Source organism: Athene cunicularia (genome assembly GCF_003259725.1).
Source record: "Athene cunicularia isolate RWA chromosome 3 unlocalized genomic scaffold, athCun1 chr3_part1, whole genome shotgun sequence".
Classification (NCBI taxonomy): domain Eukaryota; kingdom Metazoa; phylum Chordata; class Aves; order Strigiformes; family Strigidae; genus Athene; species Athene cunicularia.
Genome location: NW_020799097.1, coordinates 54,303,240 through 54,323,196, shown reverse-complemented (window position 1 = coordinate 54,323,196; position 19,957 = coordinate 54,303,240). Strand labels below are relative to the sequence as shown.

Sequence of the window (19,957 nt, the reverse complement as noted above, 5' to 3'; positions counted from 1 at the left end):
GGGGGGGGGGGGGAAGCACCACCCACCACTTTTTTTAGCTTTCAAAGCAGCCTACAAAGTACCATTTAATCTCATCATACAGCAGATCTCAGCTACATCTCTGCTTCCAAATAGTCACAGTTCTATGGAAAAATCTGTCTGAGCCCCCAAGTTCATGCAACATTTTGGGGCAATGCGTTATTTTAACACAAGGGATTTAAAACCTCAGAGTGGGTCTCAAGCGGCAACTTTCTGGCAGCTCAGATTAAGCGACAGCAGGCTCAGGCAGCAGCATTGGTGGCAGCCAGCCTGTTGCGGAGGCCTGGATGCACTTGCACAAAGGCATCATCATTCTTTCAGTCTTGGGTTTTATCAATGAACTAAGCAGATTCCAGTCACTGTTACCCCGTTGCCTAGCGGGGGGACACTCATTGAGGCTTTAATCACAGTTTAGGTGCCACAAAGGAGGGGACCAGAAGACTGCATCACACAAAGCAGCCCAGCAGCACATCAAAGAAGTGGGGCTACAGTCATGCCTGCTCTCATGTACTCTCCCACCCGGCTGCTGCCGCCAAGAAGGATGATGCTGCTCTCCTCCCTGTCATGGGAAACCCCTGTAGGGGGAGGCCAGCCATGGTCTGGGATGCCACTCTGATCCCCATCACTTCTTGGAGGGGAAAGGCACAGGAAGCTCTGCAGTAGGACAACCAGAGACCACTGCTCAGGGTCTCATACCTGCCCACGCACGGGAAGGATGCCCATGACAAACTGTAACCCTGCACTGAGGGAAACAATTAGAGAACAGCACACCATAGTGATATAACAAGCCTCAGGTCTGAATGTAAATCCTTTCTTTAATTACTCTGAAATTGCAACTTTGACAAAGAGCTCAAGAAAAAAAAAAAAAAAAAAAATACAAAGGATGTTTTAGATTATCTGTGCCTCCATCTTCCTACCATGAGCAGAGAACAATTTCCTCCATGTGGGTTTGGAGGGGCTTTCTATGATTTAGTTTGGATGATATCTCTTTTTCCATGAAAGGTTAGTCCAATTCAAATAGCTATCTCTATCGAGCCCTGTTTTCTATTATCCAACTTTTGTATCTATCCCATTAGTCCTAATTATGTCTTTTCTAAGATGTCCCAACTACCTTCTGCTACAGCACAAAAAATACTTAAGAATTTCAGATTTTTTCCCCTTAAAATGAGTAACACATACAGGTTAGCTAGCACATGTTCTTTCACATTGTTCAGCCTTCCTAACCCAAAATGAATAAAACATCTTTTCTAAGAGCACATTGCAAGACAACACAGAGCTAGGACTTAACAGAAAAAGACGACATCACAAAAACTTCTAGCAAAGACAGCAAGGAGAAAATTTGATGAAAATTTGATGAAAAACTAGGTAGCTGGTATTTTTTTTTTAAGCTAATATCTGAATCTCCATCTTTATTGCTTGTCTGTGCTTATGAAGGTTATCATATCATGGCCAGACTGCTGCATTTGTAGATGGCTATTCTGCCTCTGACAGAGGAGGCAGTGGAGAAATCTGTGTTCCATCTTTTAAGCAGTAAAGATACCGCTGCCTCGGAAACACAGAATTGAGATATGGAACAGAAGTTTCCACAAGTTAAGGAGGACGTGGACGTGCTGCAAAGGATGCAAGCTGCAAAGTAGGCAAAGAGGTGTACTTGCAGACATGTTTGGATCCGAGGCTGCCCTTCTGCCCAGGTTTGTTACTACTATTTCCAGGTCAATTTTAAGACGTAAGAGCTCTAGAAGTATATGTTCATAATGTACTTTAATAACTCTCAGTTTTACCTGTGTTTAGAAGGTGCCATCTATTTAATACCATGTTGGAGACCATTCTTACTGTGACAAGCAATTCCAATAGTAAAAAAATCTGAAGAAATGCAATGAAGCTGAGAATGTTTTTTCGCATTTCGGGGGCTGAAGCATGTGCATTTATGTGGTCAGTTAAAGCAGTGAAGTATTTCAGATGCAATCACAGAATGTCTACCTGGATGAGCTCAATATTAATTTTAAAAGTCATAACAGTCAAGGGATAATTGTATATAATCAGGCCATGCAAGTAAATGAGGAGGGAACTTATTTACAGAGACTATTCTGTTGGCAAGAAAGCAAGCGTTACCAAAATGACACTAATAGAGAACTCAGTGCCAATATAATATATAATTCAACAGCATCCCAATTACATTGCCCTTTTATGTTTTCTTGAGCTGCAGTGAAAGATCGAAGAGACTCCTCTGTACCTGTTTCATGGCCCTTATAGCCTCTTACTCTCCTTCACCATGGCTGCTCCTCTCCCTTGCCAGCCTGTATTTACAGTACAAACTAGAAACATTTTATTGAAAAAAACAAAGATATTTATAAGATTCCAAGTCTCCTGATGTAGGGCTGGTGCTTGCATCCAAGGGGGAAAACCAGAAGCAAACAAGGGAAATGCCTTGCTCAAGAGGCAAGGACTGCATGTCAGAACATTGGTTAAAAATAAAGAGGCTTTGTTCTATGTTCATACCACTACATTGTAATTATCCCTCTACAGCATTAATCTTGGCAGCTAAAAATAACATAACAAGGATATATATTAAATCAGTTAAAACTGCTCTTCCACTAGAGGGGATGCTGTGCCTCACACAATTTTCTCTGTGGATGGAAGATTCATAGCCTCAAGAACATGACACCAGAACAGCAACTCAAAACCCAGCATGTGGTGACAGTGAAGCTGCTGCCACGAAGACATGATTTCCAATGGTTATTGTTCAGTGTGACAATCTCAACCACAGAAATCAAATCTTATTGAAAGTTTGTATTTATTTCTAAATCAGACATGTTGCTTTAGTGAGACATACTAAACAGATTAAAGCCTTGGGAAAACAGACCCAGCTCACTTCTCCTCAAAGCCCCTTCAAGCCTGCACATGTTTAAGCAGAGACAAATACCTCCACAAGAGCCCAGAGAAGTGAGGGGAGAGGATACAGGCTAGTGACTCCTCCCAGCAGGCACCAAAAAGCTGCTGTGCTATTCCAGTCTCAAAACCCTGAACTACTTTCCCCACGAGACTTGAGCATCTGACCCTTGCCCAAGAATATCTTCTTCTGTGGGAAGGGCAATAAGAAGAGGCAGTCAAACTGGGGAGAATAAAGAAGGGGAAGCTGCAGGTGAGGGAGTGAAGGGAACAGCAGCTTCCAGAACGAGGGAAGGGCACAGAAGGGAACGGAGGAAAAGGGGTAACCAACTAGTGCTTCACAAAAACAAAGCACTAAAAGGACAAAAATAAAATAAAATTATTTCTCAGCACTGGCCCCTGGGCAGGTAGAACAGGCACAAGGCTGCAGGGCTTGGTGCAAAAGCCGTCTCATGTGAGCACTGCAGGGCTGTGGCTGGCAGCAGTGACACAGACAGCAGTGGCAGCAGCTCCTGCCACGCACCACGGTGGCTCCTGCCAGCCATCTGGTGGTCCAGAGGTGGTGAGGACCGAGGGCTTTTAGCAGGGAAAACACAGCTATGGACTGCTCAACTTACGAGACTGAGGTTCTTCCCACCCACGCTGCACTGTTCTGTCATCCCTGGCACAGCTCAGCCTCGGCAGCTGGAAGATTGCGGGTGCAAGCGGTTGCCAGCTCAGTGACACCATACCAGAGTACTGCTTTATCTTACAATACCAGTTGATTTTCCCCTCTCTACCATACATCTTCCTAAAAATAGGACAGGGATCTCTCAGTTCCACTGCATCCAACAAGCAAGCCCTCACAAAGTAGCTGGTACAACAGATGCGAGAGAGGTCTTCCTCCCCAGATATATTGGTCTGGAGGAACCCACACACTAACACCAGGCCCTGCTGACTGTGCTGCTGCAAAAGCAGCTGGCAGTTACCAGGCTGGAGAGGACAAGATGGTATTCACGGCTCTCAAACAACAGCAAGTTTCTTCTTTGCCTCTGCTGGCAATGCAAGAAGCTGTTATACGTCATTCTGCTGGGCTTCAAGATACTAGCAGTCTCAGCTTTCTACTATCACGTTAGGATATCTCCTCCTGGAGTCCACCAGCCCCTCTGTACAGTCCCACTGGGACCTAGGGGAGTTTCACCCAAGAAGAGCCCCAAGAACCTGGTCCTCCACAGAGGGGAGTCCTGGCTCCACAACAGATGGAGCAAGATGAAAGGAAGTTTTCAGGACTTCTGCAAGAATACAGGATGACTGCTGAATACAATGCAGCGCACCACACCAGAACCTGCATAATCACACTGACATATTCAAGGCAAGTACTGCTCAGGTACGCAGGGCTGCCTGGAGTATTTCCAGTGAAGCAAAAATACCATCATAGTATTATACTCCATCAAAGAGGAAAAAAATAAAGAAAACCTTGTATTGGAGAAAAAAAAAATACTGGCTTCAACAAAGTTTCTTAGCAAGAACAGGGCAAGAGGCTACAGTCTGGTATTTCTGGCAGCATCATGGATATGGGCATACAAAGTTCAAATCCTTGTTCTGCTCAATCATTAGAATCATCCTGGATGAAAAGCTGCTACAAGTGTGTCAGGAATTGAAGTCCACACTATCTCCCACCCTCTGTAAGCCCTCTTGATCCAGATGCTGAGAGAGAGGGCACTCTGAATGTCAAAGGCAAGACAAGGCCAGGGAATGCTACCTCCTCTGACTACCACCTCCAGGACTAAGGAGAAAATGTACTACCCTGAAAACACCATCTGCCTCAGGGCCTTTCATGAGTCCATGCTGACTAGAAACAATGCAAACCTGGGAAAGGGATTTCCACAGGCTCCATGAACAGGAAGGAAGGAAGAGAATGCTCTTTAACTGATTCTTATTCTTCCACACAGGAAAGCTGATCCAGGGGGATACAAACTGAACAAACAAGACCATAGCCCAGAGTCCTTGAACAGCAATCTTGCACACTTTCAGTTTAAAACTCTTTGATAAGGGGAAGAGATGATGGCTGCAAAGCCATACACTGTGGGTTGGGTCCATTTTGATTGCTTCTCCTTTAGCTGCTCCAGCCTCACCAATCCTGAAAGATTGTATTTGTCATATGTAGGATGAAATAGGACTATTTCTTCAACCACAGATTAATTATCAACAGTAGTACCTGATGCTCTTCAAGTACTGAAATATCAAAAAGAAAACATGCCAACATTATGTTCCTACAGTCCTGTAAATTCTATATTCCTGTGTCTGTGACTAGTAGGACTAAACTAATCACCCCAAATCAGGCTGTATAGCACGAACTGAGTGTACACAGCTATTAATGTTACTGATAATCCAAGTCACCTAGTCTATTTTATCACAACGTTTGACTCTGATCTGGCATACCAAAGAATGCCAACATCTTTCCCACTATCTCCAGTACAAGTAATTGCAAGTTTCCACACACTCATGTTGTGTATACAAATGTGTATGTATCCAGGTGACAGTCATTTAAAAAAAAAAAAAAAAAAAAAAAAATAGGTATGATTCAGCAGGGTCTCTTTTTTTTTAAGGCTAAGAGAGAATATTGTGCATTTGATAACTTACCCTTTGTTCCCTTCATGGGGTTTGTTTTTGGTGTAGGGTTTTTTGGTTTTGGTTTGGTTTTTTTTCCCCTCCCCCAAGAAGCAACTTGAAAGGAAACAGCAACTTTCATGCCTCCAAGGAAGAAAAAACTTCTCAAACTTCTGGACAGATTTTCCAACCATTCTAATAATGTACTGAGAAAATTAAGACTGCCTTTCAAATGAATGGGGCTTTAACCTAGAGGAAGACTTTCAAGAATTGTGTTCACCGCTGTTCAGGTTTCTGGAATAATGACATAATAACCACCTCCTCTTTCTCTCCTGTTACCTATGCAAACAGACAAATACAGAGTGCAGTCTTGCTGTAGCTGGTTTTCATTTCCATCACGGTTATGTAAATTGGTACCAACAGCACAGTAATTCCCAGTTGTTGTTTTTAAGACACAAAGAAAAGCCAACGACATACACATTAATTGGTATACACCTTACAATAATTAAAAAAAACAAACCCAAAAAACATGTGCACATCTCAAAGACTGTGCTTGTTACGTTTCCCAGGCACGCACGATCTGCTGGTCACATGAAGACTACATGCACAGAGCTGGAAGACACCATATCGCCATCTATTTTACAGTTGTTCTTCACACAAGTTCCCTGTGTCTCATCAAGCCCAGGAAGGTGAAAGACAGTCCAACAGCATATACAAAGTTATTCTTGCTTTTTTCACGAGTAGGAAAACAAACCTCTCCATTCCATCTTCTGGGGTAAAATCGAACAGAAAGGTGCCTAAGGAGCAGCTTTAACTAGTGTTCTGGGCAATTTACAAGGATTGTGGTCGACACCAGCCCTTCAAAGCAGCGATTAATTGCTATGGCAACCAGGGCATCACACCACGCCCTTGGGCTGGGATATAGGGACTGCAGTGTGCCCTCTTACCCACACACGCATCTCAAAAGGGTAACAGGCTCCTCGAGGGCCTGCACTGTTTGGGCGCAATTAATCCTTTATAATAGACACTCTTCACTGAGGATGGGGGACTCTGCCCATACCCTGCCTTCCTTTACAGGAAATCTTGCAACTATGGTGTTGCTGTGGCTTTGGAGTGAGGCTGCACATAGGGGGAAAGGAGGAAAGGGGAAATGTCAGACATGCAGAGAAAACATAACTGAGGGTACCATGTATTTTGGGATCCAGGTAGGTTCATCTTAAGAACTGATACATCACTTTTCCCTCTGCTGCTATCATGTTTTCTTCACTCATACCATTGGTCTTTCATACAAAAGAGATGTCCCACTTTCAGTACATCACCACAACTGCATTTATAAGAACAGCCAATGTGTTTATTATATTCACACATGCAAGCTAGTTCATTGCAAGCCACAGGACAATCTCTGCCTACTTGAAATCTGAGCAGAGCCATAATCATTAGGAACACCCAAAAGGAAAAGAAACAGGTCCGTCCTCCCTCCATGACAATTTATTTCTATGCCACAGAAGCATACTTGGACACAGAGAGACAGAATGAGATGGAGATTATTGTTGTGTTGCATCTCTCCACTCCCAACAACTGGGATTCAATCACCGGTGGAATTTACTCAGAAGCTTCTTCTCTGGCTTCCTACTCACTCATTTTGGTATCAAACCATGAACTGCTGTACATTGCCCTGTAGCACTGTTTGGGGTTTTGTTGGATTTTGTTTTTTTCTTTAAAAATCAACAGTCTGTACTGCCTACTAATAGAGGCCTTCCCAGTCCAAACATGATCACTCATCCAGCCCACGGGACCTGTGGGATTACTGGTGGGTTTTTTTACCATCCCATCAATTAGATACCAACCGGGATTGTATTTATTTACAAACTGTTCGAGCATTAACTGAGAGCAGGAATGTGACAATACCAATGGTTTAGGCTTCCCCAAAACAAGACCAGCCCCAGCAAACAATCTGAGTTGATGTTGGACAATAATTCAGGGAAGAGGGGAACCAAGAATCAGATAAATTCCTGCATAATAGCATAACCCAAAAAGAAAGGAAAATACCACAGCTATCCCATAGCTAAACCTGCTTTCAGTACTGTCACAAAAAAATACTGATGTTAACACCCAGACCTGTAAACAATGACACATTCAGTTCCTCATATGGATAGAGACACAAACCTCTCACTCGAGTCATAAAAGTGAAACCCTCTAAAATTCCACTTCAGGAATCAGAAAGCAGTCATCTACAACCACTCATAGAAATAACTCGCCAAGAAACTCAAGTACAACCTCATACTTGCTAAAAGCTAAATAAAGTGCAATGCCTTCATGTTTTTTATTAAGAGAAAGTCACAACCTAAAGAAGATTTAGGTCCTGATTCGGAATTTCTATTATCACTTCCATTTTTTTTTCAACAGGATTATGATGAAGAACTGAACAGTGGGAGATGTTCTCTGTCTGGATTTCTTAATCCCTTATTTCTCTCCAAGCACGGTATACAGCCATACTATTTTATGCTTATTGTCTTCTACAATACCCATTTTCCTCCTTACCTCTGTGTGCCTGTGCTTTTGGCACTCTAAATTCAACAGCTTTACCTGCTGTAGGAGAGAGGGTGTTATGAAGCAATACATCAGAACTGTGCAGCACCCCTCCACAACAGTAATGCCAAGAGAGAATGTCACATCACACTAGGAGGATACGGGATTGAGTTGGAAAGCAGGACTAACAAAGAAATGCTCCCAGAAAGCTGTCTTTTGATGTCAGTATAATCTGTCTACCCAGGAGCCCTGGTATGACCACTCCCGAGGTGATCAAATTGGTGGATGTTGTGCTCTTAAAAAATTATTTCAGTAACTGAAGCCACAGGACTGCTGATGAGAGCTCTCCCTCAAAGGCACAGCTTTTGGGAAAGCAAGTGCACAGCTGCTGACTCTACGGAGAAAAAGAGAGGCCAGAGAGTGGCAACAGGCCGCCAAGGTCACATCAGCAAAATAAAAACAGCTATTCACAGTGCACCATATAGGAGAAGGCTATAATACAATGCATGCCATTACAGAAAATGGGACAAACCAGTTCAGTAGCCACTGATCAATTACTATTTTTCTAACCAGCAGCAGCAGAGAAGTTACTGCACACCTGGCCAGAGAGGCAGAAGTGAATCGTAAAGCTCACAGGGGCACAACCACACACTATATATATAATGATTTTAGACCTGCTGACCATGCATCTCTCTTAGTTACTGTAAAAAAACAGTGTCAGGGTTAAAGCTCCCATTCCATCCTCTAGCAACAGGGAAACTCATAGCATGCTTATATTAAGGTTTTGCACAAATGCCCATCCTCACTGAACTCAGCCCTGTCTAAGAATAAATAAACAGAAGAAGCAATAAGGGGGACTGTTGTCCATGTAGGACTGCATCACACCTCCAACAGCACAACACACTGCAAGTACTTACAGGCTTAACAGTACATATTTTTCCACCAGCTCCATCCCAACTCATGCTACCAGATGTTAGGCTGCTTTCTTTCTCCCCTCCAGGTACAATCACATCATTTCCCCCTATTTGAGTGAGGAATTGTCTACAGCTGACTGTTTACCAACTGTCAATACCCACCAAGTCTCACCTGGGGTCATCATTTCTCTTTTCAGGAACATCAGCACTAGGGTTTGTAACAAGGGCAAAGGTAGGACAGCACTACGCAGGAAGATAAGGATCTTGAAAACAAACAGTAAGCTTAGGCATGGTATTATAATACAGATGAGCCAAATAAAAAGCTTGCAACCACAGAAAGAGATACTTTCCCTCCCTCCTTTCCAGTTTCTTTTACCTCCAATCCCTGTTTTCCCAATCTCTACCCCTGCCACTCCCTGTCCCCTGCTCACAGACTCATCAGTCCAGGCACTACTCTAATCAAAAGTCAGCTAAAGACTCAGCAACAGCACCACCTTTTTCAGCCAGGTTAATTCTCTGCTTTAGTCAGAGACTGTGAGATGTGACAGGAACCAGATCTGACTTAGCAAAAGCAGAAGGAGCAGTTTGGACAGGGGCAGGGAGACACAGAAGTGAGACCTCCTTTTGGCAATTTGTGAAACTGTGACTTAAGAACAAATTTATTCCTCAGCCTTAGCTCACGTTTATCTTACCCAGTTCTGTGAAATGGCCAAGAGGGTGAATCTTTGCATCTGGTAATCACTACCCTCTTCTAACAACTTATAGGTGTTAATTCAAGAGTAGTTGATTAGGAAATGGTTTCCTCACACCACCTTTTTTTTTTTTTTTAAGCCAAATCAAAACATGTGTGTGCATCTACATTGTTTACATAGTGACTTATATTCATGTCATACGTATCCCAAATAATAGTGTCAAGACACAAATGTCAGAAATTATCTAGCTCATCTTTAACTCCTTCCCCCTTGTTAGCAGAGTTTCACACACAGCATGGTGAGCTTCGGCCAGAATCAGCTCTTCACCAGATGATCTCTCTTATGCTGCCATTCACCTCTCTCTAATTAACTCAGTGTAATGCATCTGAGGAAGCAGGCAGGTTAGCTCACTAACACACCTTCAAACCCCTGTGATGGCAACATCTTCTGTAGTTGGGTAACATGATTTATGGCATCATCTCCAGCATCAGGAGAGCTTCAGCAGCCCCAGCCCTGCTTTCTCTCCAGATGCTTGTTCTCCCCCTTGTACCAGCCTCTTCACCAGGCTAGTCCATATGTTTGTAGCCACATGATAAACTACACTGAAGAGAAGATCCATCTGAAAATACAAACCAACAATAACAGAAACTTTTTTTCATATTTTTTTCCCATCTGGATCAAGCCACCAACCTGGTCCTCCATGCCATCATACAAATAGCTCTACCAGCACAACAAAAAGGGGAAGAGGCTGGGGACAGGGACAAGAATAAGAATGAGCAGCTGGGATTGGAGCAAGGAGCAATTCTGCCACCTGCCAGAGCCACCCTCTGCGGTGCCAGCCTCATCTGACATCGGTTTCAGTGCCAGACCACTGCAGGTGCTCTCAGGAAACCTCCCTTTGTATTCTGACAGTAAAGTTAGATGCCTTTGAAAAGATGCCATCCCCTTGTCTCCCAAAGCCTACATGTACTGTGCACATTAGTCATTTTGTTTCTTGGCAAATGTTTGCCCATAAAGTTTCAGAGAAGCACTACAGTAACTGCAGACCAGATGCTTCTGAGTACTACTTTGAATTTTATAGCACTGTGTAGCATTTTACAAGCATTAACTAATCAACAACTCTTCCAGGTAGTTAAGTTTAATTATACCCATTTTACAGGTGCTGAACCAGACCCAGAGAGGTTGAGAGATTTGCCCAAGGCCAAAAAACCAACTGCTGTCCTGTAAATCAGGAGCTACTGTATGTAGCTTCTTCCCAAGTCCTTCAAAACACAGTATTTCTCCTCATCTGCTACTGCAATACAAGCTTCTCTTCAAAACAGGTAAAAGCCCACCCCTCCCTCTCCTTCACTGAACAGGGTTGGCTGAGCTGCTCTTTGTCCACCAGTTCTCCTGTAACTTTTAGTCAAGCACAGTCAACATGACACAAATCATCACACTCTGGCTTTGGCCTTGAACCCCACAACAGAATCAGGCAGGCAGCATTCACAGGACATCTCCCCATCTTTCTAACTCTCATGCTTACTTCTGCATCATATATGATGGGTTTGGGGGTGGGTTTTTTTCCCCTCGGTTTCCCTTTTTCACCTGACTGGTCTTTCTGTGCATGCTGGGGTCTTTCAATCAGGCTTGAGCTTTTAATACCCAGCAACTGCAGAGGTACACAAGCAGCAGCTACAGTAGGAACAGCTGAGTACAGACCAAAAAGGAGTGAGATGAGCAGTATATGAAATGGATTCAGCAACTTTTACTGGAAAACAACAAAGAAATGCTGGCTGGAGAAGAGTTAGTTTTAAGGAGTTTCACCTGACAGACCACTGGGTGAAATATGTATGCTTGCAGCTGCTGGAGATTTCTCCACAGAGGTGTTTGGTGAGCTGCTTTGGATTGGATTTAAAGGCCAGGCTAAGGTCAACTGGTCCCCTAAATTCTCTTCCCAAGAGTTACAGAACACTTCTGGTCCATCCAAAGGAAGGAAGGATAGTATCTCCAAGCACCACTGGTGCTGCAATGGGAACAGAAATGCCGGTGTTAGGACTGCCTGAAGACTATCTCTCCCTACCATCAATGCCAGTCTTGAACTGGCAGCATGGGCAGAAGCAACCACCTCTTTCTTCCTCCATACTTGCTCTGGCCCCCACCTCCCTCACTTCCCACTGTGAGGCTTCAGAAGGTCCTGTCTGATGCTCATTATCCTGGAAGCAAGCGAAGCAGCCCCACATCAGTTACTCATTTCAATTGGTCTTTGCTACTGCTCCTCAGTCAAACACCACTGCTTCTGAAAGATAAACGCACGCATGGCCGCTGCTCAAAGAAAAACATGCAAATATACTACATTTGGCAGGCAACTTAATTGTAAGTTACATTTGTACCTTTGTTCCCTCTCCTGCTTTGGGCCTGGCGTACAGAATGGCAGCCAACACGTGTCTCAAAGATTAGGTCTGGTCTCAGATCCCTCATGTTGCAAACACCCAAGTTGCCGACTAGTCCCAGTGACTACAGTGTGGTCACTTGTTTGATGCTTGGCATTTTCCATGTACATGGAAAAAAAAAATCATTAAGGGGCAAAGAAGAAAGACAAATTTAAAATTGTTGGAGCGTATGCTTCAAAATAAATTGCAGCTAAATACTCTCAAGTGTAACAGCATTTTGGATGTTAGTAAGACCATTCATAAATAAGAAAATAAATTGGTATTGATTCTGTGGGCTCATGTCTCAATACATGTATAGGTTGTAAAAGTGTAGGAATAAATCTAATAAATTAATCTAGCTGAGTAATAATAGGTTCCATTAACATAGTAATACCTACCAAATCAATAAGTATGACCAATTTCAGACACCAAATTTAACAGAAATTCTTCTACAAGTTAGAATGTGCTAGAATTTATTTATTTATAATGGGATGTTAAACTTGGGTAACTTGTAGTTCATCCTAAAAGATCTCACATGCTTACACACATGGAGTCCTTTCTTCATCTGAATTATTAGGAAATTATTTGATGTTTTGAACTCAAGTAACCTCTTTAGACCAGCAGAAACTCTGAATCCCAGAGATTTCACTTGGTTAGTATAGATGCAACATAACTCTTGTGCTTCTGGCAACCCTCCAAAAACCACATGGCACTGCATCTCACCCTGACCACTCTGCCTGACTCCTTGAGTTGTTCTGGTAAGATGTCACCTTTTTGTTTAAATGAGAGAAAACCTGGAATATTCTTTTTCAATGCCAGTAAGTGGTGCCTTCATAGATGTATGACAACCATCACACCACCTTGCCCCTGTGCTTCTACATTAAGTCCTCCAAATGTCCTGGACTATGCCAACTTTCTCTTCAAAGACGTGATTTCCCGCACCACAAACTGGACCTGAAAAAACACCGAAGTACACTGTGAAAAAAATGCTGGTGAGCGCTAAAGCAAAGCAAAGCAGCTTTGGTAGAAGAAGAGGCAACAGAGCAAGATCTCCAAGGCTACACACAGGTTTTGCCTTCTCTGGGATAAGCTGGACCACCTTGTGCAAACAGTGATCTCTAAATTCCAGAAAAACAGTCATTCTTCTACAAAGCATCCTTCAGCACATGAGGCACCCAACAGTGGGGTTCAGATATCCAAAATTTGACTGGAAGTTAACTCTGCATATCAGGTAAGTCACACAGGAAAATGAGTCACTTTAGTCTGATCATGGCATATATTTGGGTGCTGGCTTTCTCCCCACCATGTTTGATGAAACTTGGAAACTTCTGTCTGATGGTACTTAATCCTCATACCCAGCCTGATGAAAATTATATCTACAATATTAAAGTTTTATTTCCTTCAAGTACCAAATCCCATACCCATTAAAATATATTCCAGCTGCCTGGTCAGCTCTTCCCAACCTACTTGCTACTCGCTGTCCTTCCTTACTTTTAGTCTAGCCAGGACAGTCCCTACAGATCTCAAAATACTGGCAGCAGAGAGTTAAAAAGCCATCACCAAAAGCATTTCCTGTCCGGATCAGCAGCAGAGAGAGAAAAGGAAAGGAGCAACAGGAAAGAAACACTTGCTCAGTTTCATTATGGTGCTCAGCTTCTAGCAAGAAGAGATTTCAGAAGGTAAATGGCCCAAATCAGGCTGCAGAAGCCACTGAAAACACAAACTCCATAAAACATCTGGGCTTAGAATAATCGCAAGGTAATTAATTTAATTTTATCAAGTATTTTCCAGCATTTGTCTCATCATCCTGGGGAAAATAAAAGCAAAGATGCATGCAGAAGAATATTGCACCCTGGGATAGCCACAGAGTCACCTGGGCACACAAAGATCCAAATCTTGGTCAAAACCAGAAAGCATAGGATGGGGTGCAGCTTATCCCTTACCCCTCTCAGAGCATTAGGCCCCTACCTGTCAGTGACTCGCTTCAAGCCTCCTCTTGAAGAATTAGACAATCTACCTCCTCTCTTCAAAAAAAGGCAGAGACAAGTCCCCCTACTTCTACCCTGTAGCCACAACTTCTCACACAGCCCATCCCCTCAAACTCTCCCTTTCACTGAAAGCTCTGAGTTAGCAGCCCCAAGGCTACATCAAGGATCGGGATTTTAGTTTTTAGTCTGGAGAGATCCGGGAGTGGAGCTGTGGAGCTCTCTTCCACATCAATGAGCACAGACTCTGGTGTCTCTTTCCCACCAAATGGGGGGGGGAAACATTTCGTCCCCTTTAACTCATTTTCCATTTCTACCAAATGGAAACCTGAAAAAGTCAGGTGACATCAAAACATTTGCCAGATGAGAAAAGTAATGAGAATGAATGTCACACACAGGAGACAGCACCATTTTAAAATCAATGCAGCCCAACAAAAGACAGTGGAGCAGGCTTCTGGACATGCACGCAACAGCGTCTTTGACAAATGAACACCAGAGAGGGCTAAGTAAACTAATGGCCATCACTATAAATGTTTCAAATTTTGTTTTTGTTCCGTCATCAGCTAATACTGGCTTACAGGTTGCAATTAACACTAGGGCTTGGGAGGTAATAATTATGGTCTTGCTACCGGACATAAATTACCTCATTTATCTGTATTAGAGATGCAGCAATCTGTTTCAAGCATAGTGTGCTTTCGTAAATTAACACCTTGAAGCCTGAAATGCCTTAGGAGATGAGCTGGGGAAAAAAAAAAAGCACCTTCTGGTTTCAAACTTTTAATTTTCAAAACCTCTCCCATTCTGCATTAGGACAAAATCACGACCTTTTGAGGTTCTCCATCCCAAGAGAACCTCACAGTCCATGTGTTCACAACAGCCCTCAGGGATGCATCAAAGAAGAATTAAATCGGGTCTCCTACAAAATTACTCCCATCACCAGATTACCACGATGTCTAACTCACTCTCCATCAAAAAAAAAGTCTAGTCTGGACATAAGAAACCCTGCAGAATGTGCAGTCCCGAGAAAATCCAATCCTTCTTCCAAGGTTTTGACTCCTACACTTTCTGACAGGAAAAAAAAGTTAGAGCAAAAGAGAAAATCCGGCTCCTAAATTCCTACATGCTGCCACAGGTCAGACCTATCCGAAGGTAGAGCATGACCTCCCACATCATTATGGGAAAAGGCAGCCTAAGGAAGTAACTGATCACCACACCAAGGGAAAACTAAAATTCAGGGCTGAAATGAGTGCATCGGCTACAAACAGAAGGCTGGCTTAATAAGTGTCACTATTTTTTACAGTGGTACCTACATGGTGTCATTTCTGGGCAGACCTTTATGGTCAGAATCAAGGGTCATCCACTACATCTAGGAAATTGTTTGCCTAGCACCATGTACTGTGGTACATCCCAAAAAGCAGGAGCGCTCCCTGAAGAAGTACAGCACAACACTGCCACACAGGTGCTCTCACCGAGCACGACTAGGCTGTGGGGATATTCCCTCCTCTTCAGTTCCAGCTGTACTGAGAAGAATGTGATGCATGGGAGTCAAATCCGCTACCTCAATCATTTGGTGTTTCTGAGAAAAATGACGGAGAGTGAATATGCATCGAAGAAATGCTTTCTTAAATCACGAGAGAAACCAAGTTAGAGAAAGCTGGAAGACAGGCTTCAACACTGGCGTGTTTTCAGTAAAAAAACCCAGAGAGACAGATGACAGACATAAATAAGCAGAGACGGGTAGATTACGTGGTTCACAACATGAATTTCACAACCACCAATACCTACACACTTTACAGTCGTAGCAATTTATGAGTCCCCATACAGCTGTTCTAGCAACAGGTGATTTCAGCTGAGTTTGAGATCAGCTCACAAGCCTTTGAGTATGAGTCTTCTGTTGCTGGTGAGTTTGGGAGGGTGATTTTTTGCAGTTTTTTAAAGTCAAGCTTCTTCAGCAGTTCTTTTTCCTAAGCTTGCCTGGTAATTAGCCCCAATCAGTATTCAAGTGCTGATCTGTAAACTATCTGCTGACTTAAAGGAAGGGACACCTCACTAATAGCCCCAGTGTTTCCCTCTGCCTGCAGAAACAACTGAGATAAGGACAGAGACTTCAGCCATCTCCAAAGAGACAGAGCCACAAAGAGCCCTTCTGATCGCTGCTGGCATCTGGCCTTCCCCTCATTAGCACATTAAAGCTGCTCTGTCCATCCCATAAGAGCCACTCTGTCCATTCCTCCAGCTTTCTCTATGGAGCCATTTATAGTGCTGCTCCTTTGAAACCCCCCTAGTTCAAGAGGCAGTAACCCCTTCCCAAAGCCCACGGCACAGCCAGTGTCAAAAATTCCCACTTACAGACAGGCACCCAGTAAGTACCGACCTTCTGAATGTCATAGGTAGACAGAAGACACCCACATATTTTGCCTTGCCAAATTGCCCCTCCTAGGAAAAGCCTTTTCCCAATCAGTATGTGGGCTGTCGGGTTTAGTTTACAGTGCACTTACTGTATCAAATCACTCCAAACAATTCCGATTTCAGAATAGGACTTGGCAAGGCTTTTATCTCCTAAGGTGCAAATTCTCAGGAGCAAAAGCGAGGCAAGGGTGACAAAGCTTTCCAACACTGACTCTAAAACCTGTTAGGAAATCATGCTCAGACACTTTTAAACCATACTTAGAGAGACTTCTAGAACCTGCTATAGCAGCAACATGGAAACTTTATGTACTTTAGCTCATCTTTACTCCAAAATCAAAGCATTTTAAGTGTACTATGGCATGCCAGTGTGTGCATTCACTGAAATAAGCTGTCTGGAGGGGAAGAAGGAAGAGCATCTTTTCCTCCCATTTTTCAGGTATTTCCCTTATGCACCCAAATTATTGGGAATGTAGCTAAATTGCTGAGGTCACTTGCTTTCAAAATGGTGATTACAAGGAAATAATGAGAAAAGAAAACAGTGGACAATTCTTCATCAGCTGATTTCTATGTCCTCTGCCAGGATGTTTTCCTACAGGCAGATACAAACTTCCCACTTCCCCAAACAAAAAGAATTAATACCAACAGTAAAGCAACCTAGTTGCTTTATCTACACTCCGAACTCATTTTCTTTGACTTACTTCTGAATGGTAGCAATATTTTTACCTAAAAGAAGAGCTACAGCTATCTGAATTGGGCTCAGACTCATTCTTTTATAGTTATTCTGAGTGTACTTTGAGAAGCTATTTGTGCTTTTTAAGAATAAAATTTCCAAAGGAGGCCAATCCTTTTGTTCTAAAAAAAAGAAAAAAAAAAAGAGAAGCAACTGGATGTTATGAATACCTGCTCTTTTTTTTGATTCCAAAAATTATATCTTTGATCCTTGACTTGGTTTTCATTAAGAATGCCATAAATTGTTTGGTTTGTTTGCCTCTTGGATCAGTCAACTGAAAGACGTTATTGCTTTGGGACAATGAAATACGTTGCCTCAATCTCATTATTATTCAGTTTCAGGTTCTTTTTAGTACATAAACTCCCTCTGTCTGATTGACTATGTGGATATTCATTATCAGGAAAAAAATCATTGGGTTATAGCTTTTGATACTTGCAGTATCATTTAAACAGCTCTCATCTCCAAAGAGTGAGAAGCCTTGACACATGACTCAAGTTCAAAGTTAGTCAGCTAGTGGGCCAGATTCTTCCTCAACTCCATTACAAGGAATGAATTGGCCCTGTAACATACTAAAAAGGCAACAGTTCTACTCAGACCACACTCAGGTCTTCTAACAAGACAAATCCATATTTCTTTTCTTCCTATATTTTTTTCAATAAATTAGCTTATTGAATTATACTTATTAGCAACATTATTTTTTCTACCTTTTCCTAAGGAAGGTAGTGATAATTAGACCATACACTGGCTTTATGCACAAGGCTAAAATTTATCTGATAAAGTAAGTGAGCAAAGAAGTAGACTGAGACTCACACTGCTCCAGAGAAAGCTTTCACAACTCGCTAGAGCAGAGAACATAACTACAAAGCTATTTAAAAGATGGCATGAGACTGAGTGCCTCAATTACTCTTATTCCATTTTCTGATATCAAGTTGAATATGTCTCTAATAGTCTGATACGATTTTTAGGAAACTTCTGAAAAATACAAAGTGCCATTTAACAACAGAGAGCAAGAAAAAGCACATGAAGACATCCTTGAAACAGCAAAATAAGACACAGCTAGATTTTATAGCAAGTATTCCCTAAGAAAGAACTAAAAGATAGAAGTCGATAAACTCAGAACAATATATGTGCCATCCAGCTTTCTAAAAAGTCCTCATCAAGGAGGGCAATACAACAGCAGGGCCTTAGATGTTCCTTTGGAGATCTGAGTTTACCAATGCAGCCATGGTGTTTTTTGTTTCCCAGAATAATCTCATTTACTCAGGTAAAATAACTTTGCCGCAGTATCTAAAGATATTAACTCATTTTCCTTGCAGAAACTTCATTTTCCCTCCTTGTCCTGGTGCCTAGGACTGCAGAGATAATGTCCATCTATAAGCAGGTATCTCATTTGTTGGCTCTCATTTAGATAATTTTCAAGAATCCCCCAAAGAGATCATTTGGCAACCTGCTGCTGCTGCTGTGTTTCAGCAATGTTTATTCTCTGCCCAGTTCCTCTAAAGAGGTGACAAACAGCCTTCCCAACAGGAGATGACTGTAAATTAGTTCAAAAGGCTTCAGAGGCCACAGGCCATGTTCTGCTCTTGACCCTTCAGGTCACCCAGGGAGTGCAAGGAAGGGAGACAAGCCACCCGTCTGTGCTGGGGTACAGCCAGACAGAGCGAGTTCAGACCCACCAACATGTATCTCTAAAGTACACAGGTGTTGGGTGGAGTCATGGAGAACCGCAGAAATCGCATGATTTTCTCCTTTTTTTCTTGCTTCCTGCTATAGGTGGGAGGCAATGCAGAACAGGTGAGTCACTGCTTAAGTGGTCCTCTACAAGCAGACAGAGTTGGTGGAGTCCAATTTTGGCTTCGCAGAGGCTGTGGGGAAGCAAGCAAGCAATCAAGCAGCCAACATTACTCTTTCTCTTCCCTTGCAATATAGCAGGGCAGGGTCAGCCAGGGACACCTGCTCAGCAAATGTTTACAAGGAAGGTACCAGGCAGGGCCCTACAGCTGGGATTCATGGACCACGGGTGTGAGTCACAGGTCCAGGAATGTATTTGCAGCATGTAATCACCATGCCATTTCTCCTTAATGCAATGGCAATTCAATGTTATCCTCTCCAGACTTCAAAAGGATAACAGGAGGCTTGTTCCTGTTGCAGCAGGTCCCATTCACCATCACTGGCAGCTCAGAATTTATATCCAAACTATTCCAGTAAATGCCACAATTTCATCAAGCACTTCCAGTCCTCCATGATTCTGACCCTTCAGTTTTGTGTTTTACTTTGGTTTTCTGTTATGGCCAACTTTTTCACAGAGTGCAGCGTTTGCTGTGATCAGTGAAATAGATTTTTACAGTCAACCAGCTCTGCTTTCAGTATGTTCTTTGTCAAACACCCTGGGGAGGTTGTTCCAGTGTTTCTCTATTATCTTGGGATCTATTGAGTGAACAAGGAGGAGAAGTTGGAAGGTAAAGTTAAAATAAGTTTCCATAGCTTGTAAAGAAATTTTAAGAGGAGTTTTCGAAGGCACTTCAGGGAATCACCAAGTGCCTGGGTGATCAAACTACTACATATAAATTGAGAGAGAAATAATGCTCAGTTTCTGCCAGTGTCTAGCCCCACTCTCCTGCTGTCTTGTTTCCTCACTGACCATACCAGAGTCTGTCCCCTCCCTGGGGGGATTTTTAGTAGGGCCTGTTGCAATAGGACAAGGGGTAATCGTTTTAAATTAGAAGAGGGTAGATCCAGACTAGATATAAGGCAAAAATTTTTTACAATGAGGGTGGTGAAACATCAGAAC

At 42.8% G+C, this 19,957-nt stretch overlaps 1 protein-coding gene across 1 annotated transcript in view; it reads right to left on the bottom strand.

Moving 5' to 3' along the window:
• Positions 1-6,246, bottom strand: part of SLC35F1 (solute carrier family 35 member F1) — a 235,020-nt gene extending 228,774 nt beyond the window's left edge. The window contains exon 1 of the mRNA XM_026845819.1: positions 6,034-6,246. Within this exon, the coding sequence (XP_026701620.1) occupies positions 6,034-6,035 (2 nt within the window). The 5' untranslated portion in view covers positions 6,036-6,246. The remainder of the gene's footprint in view (positions 1-6,033) is intronic.
• Between the last annotated feature and the right edge of the window lie 13,711 nt (positions 6,247-19,957).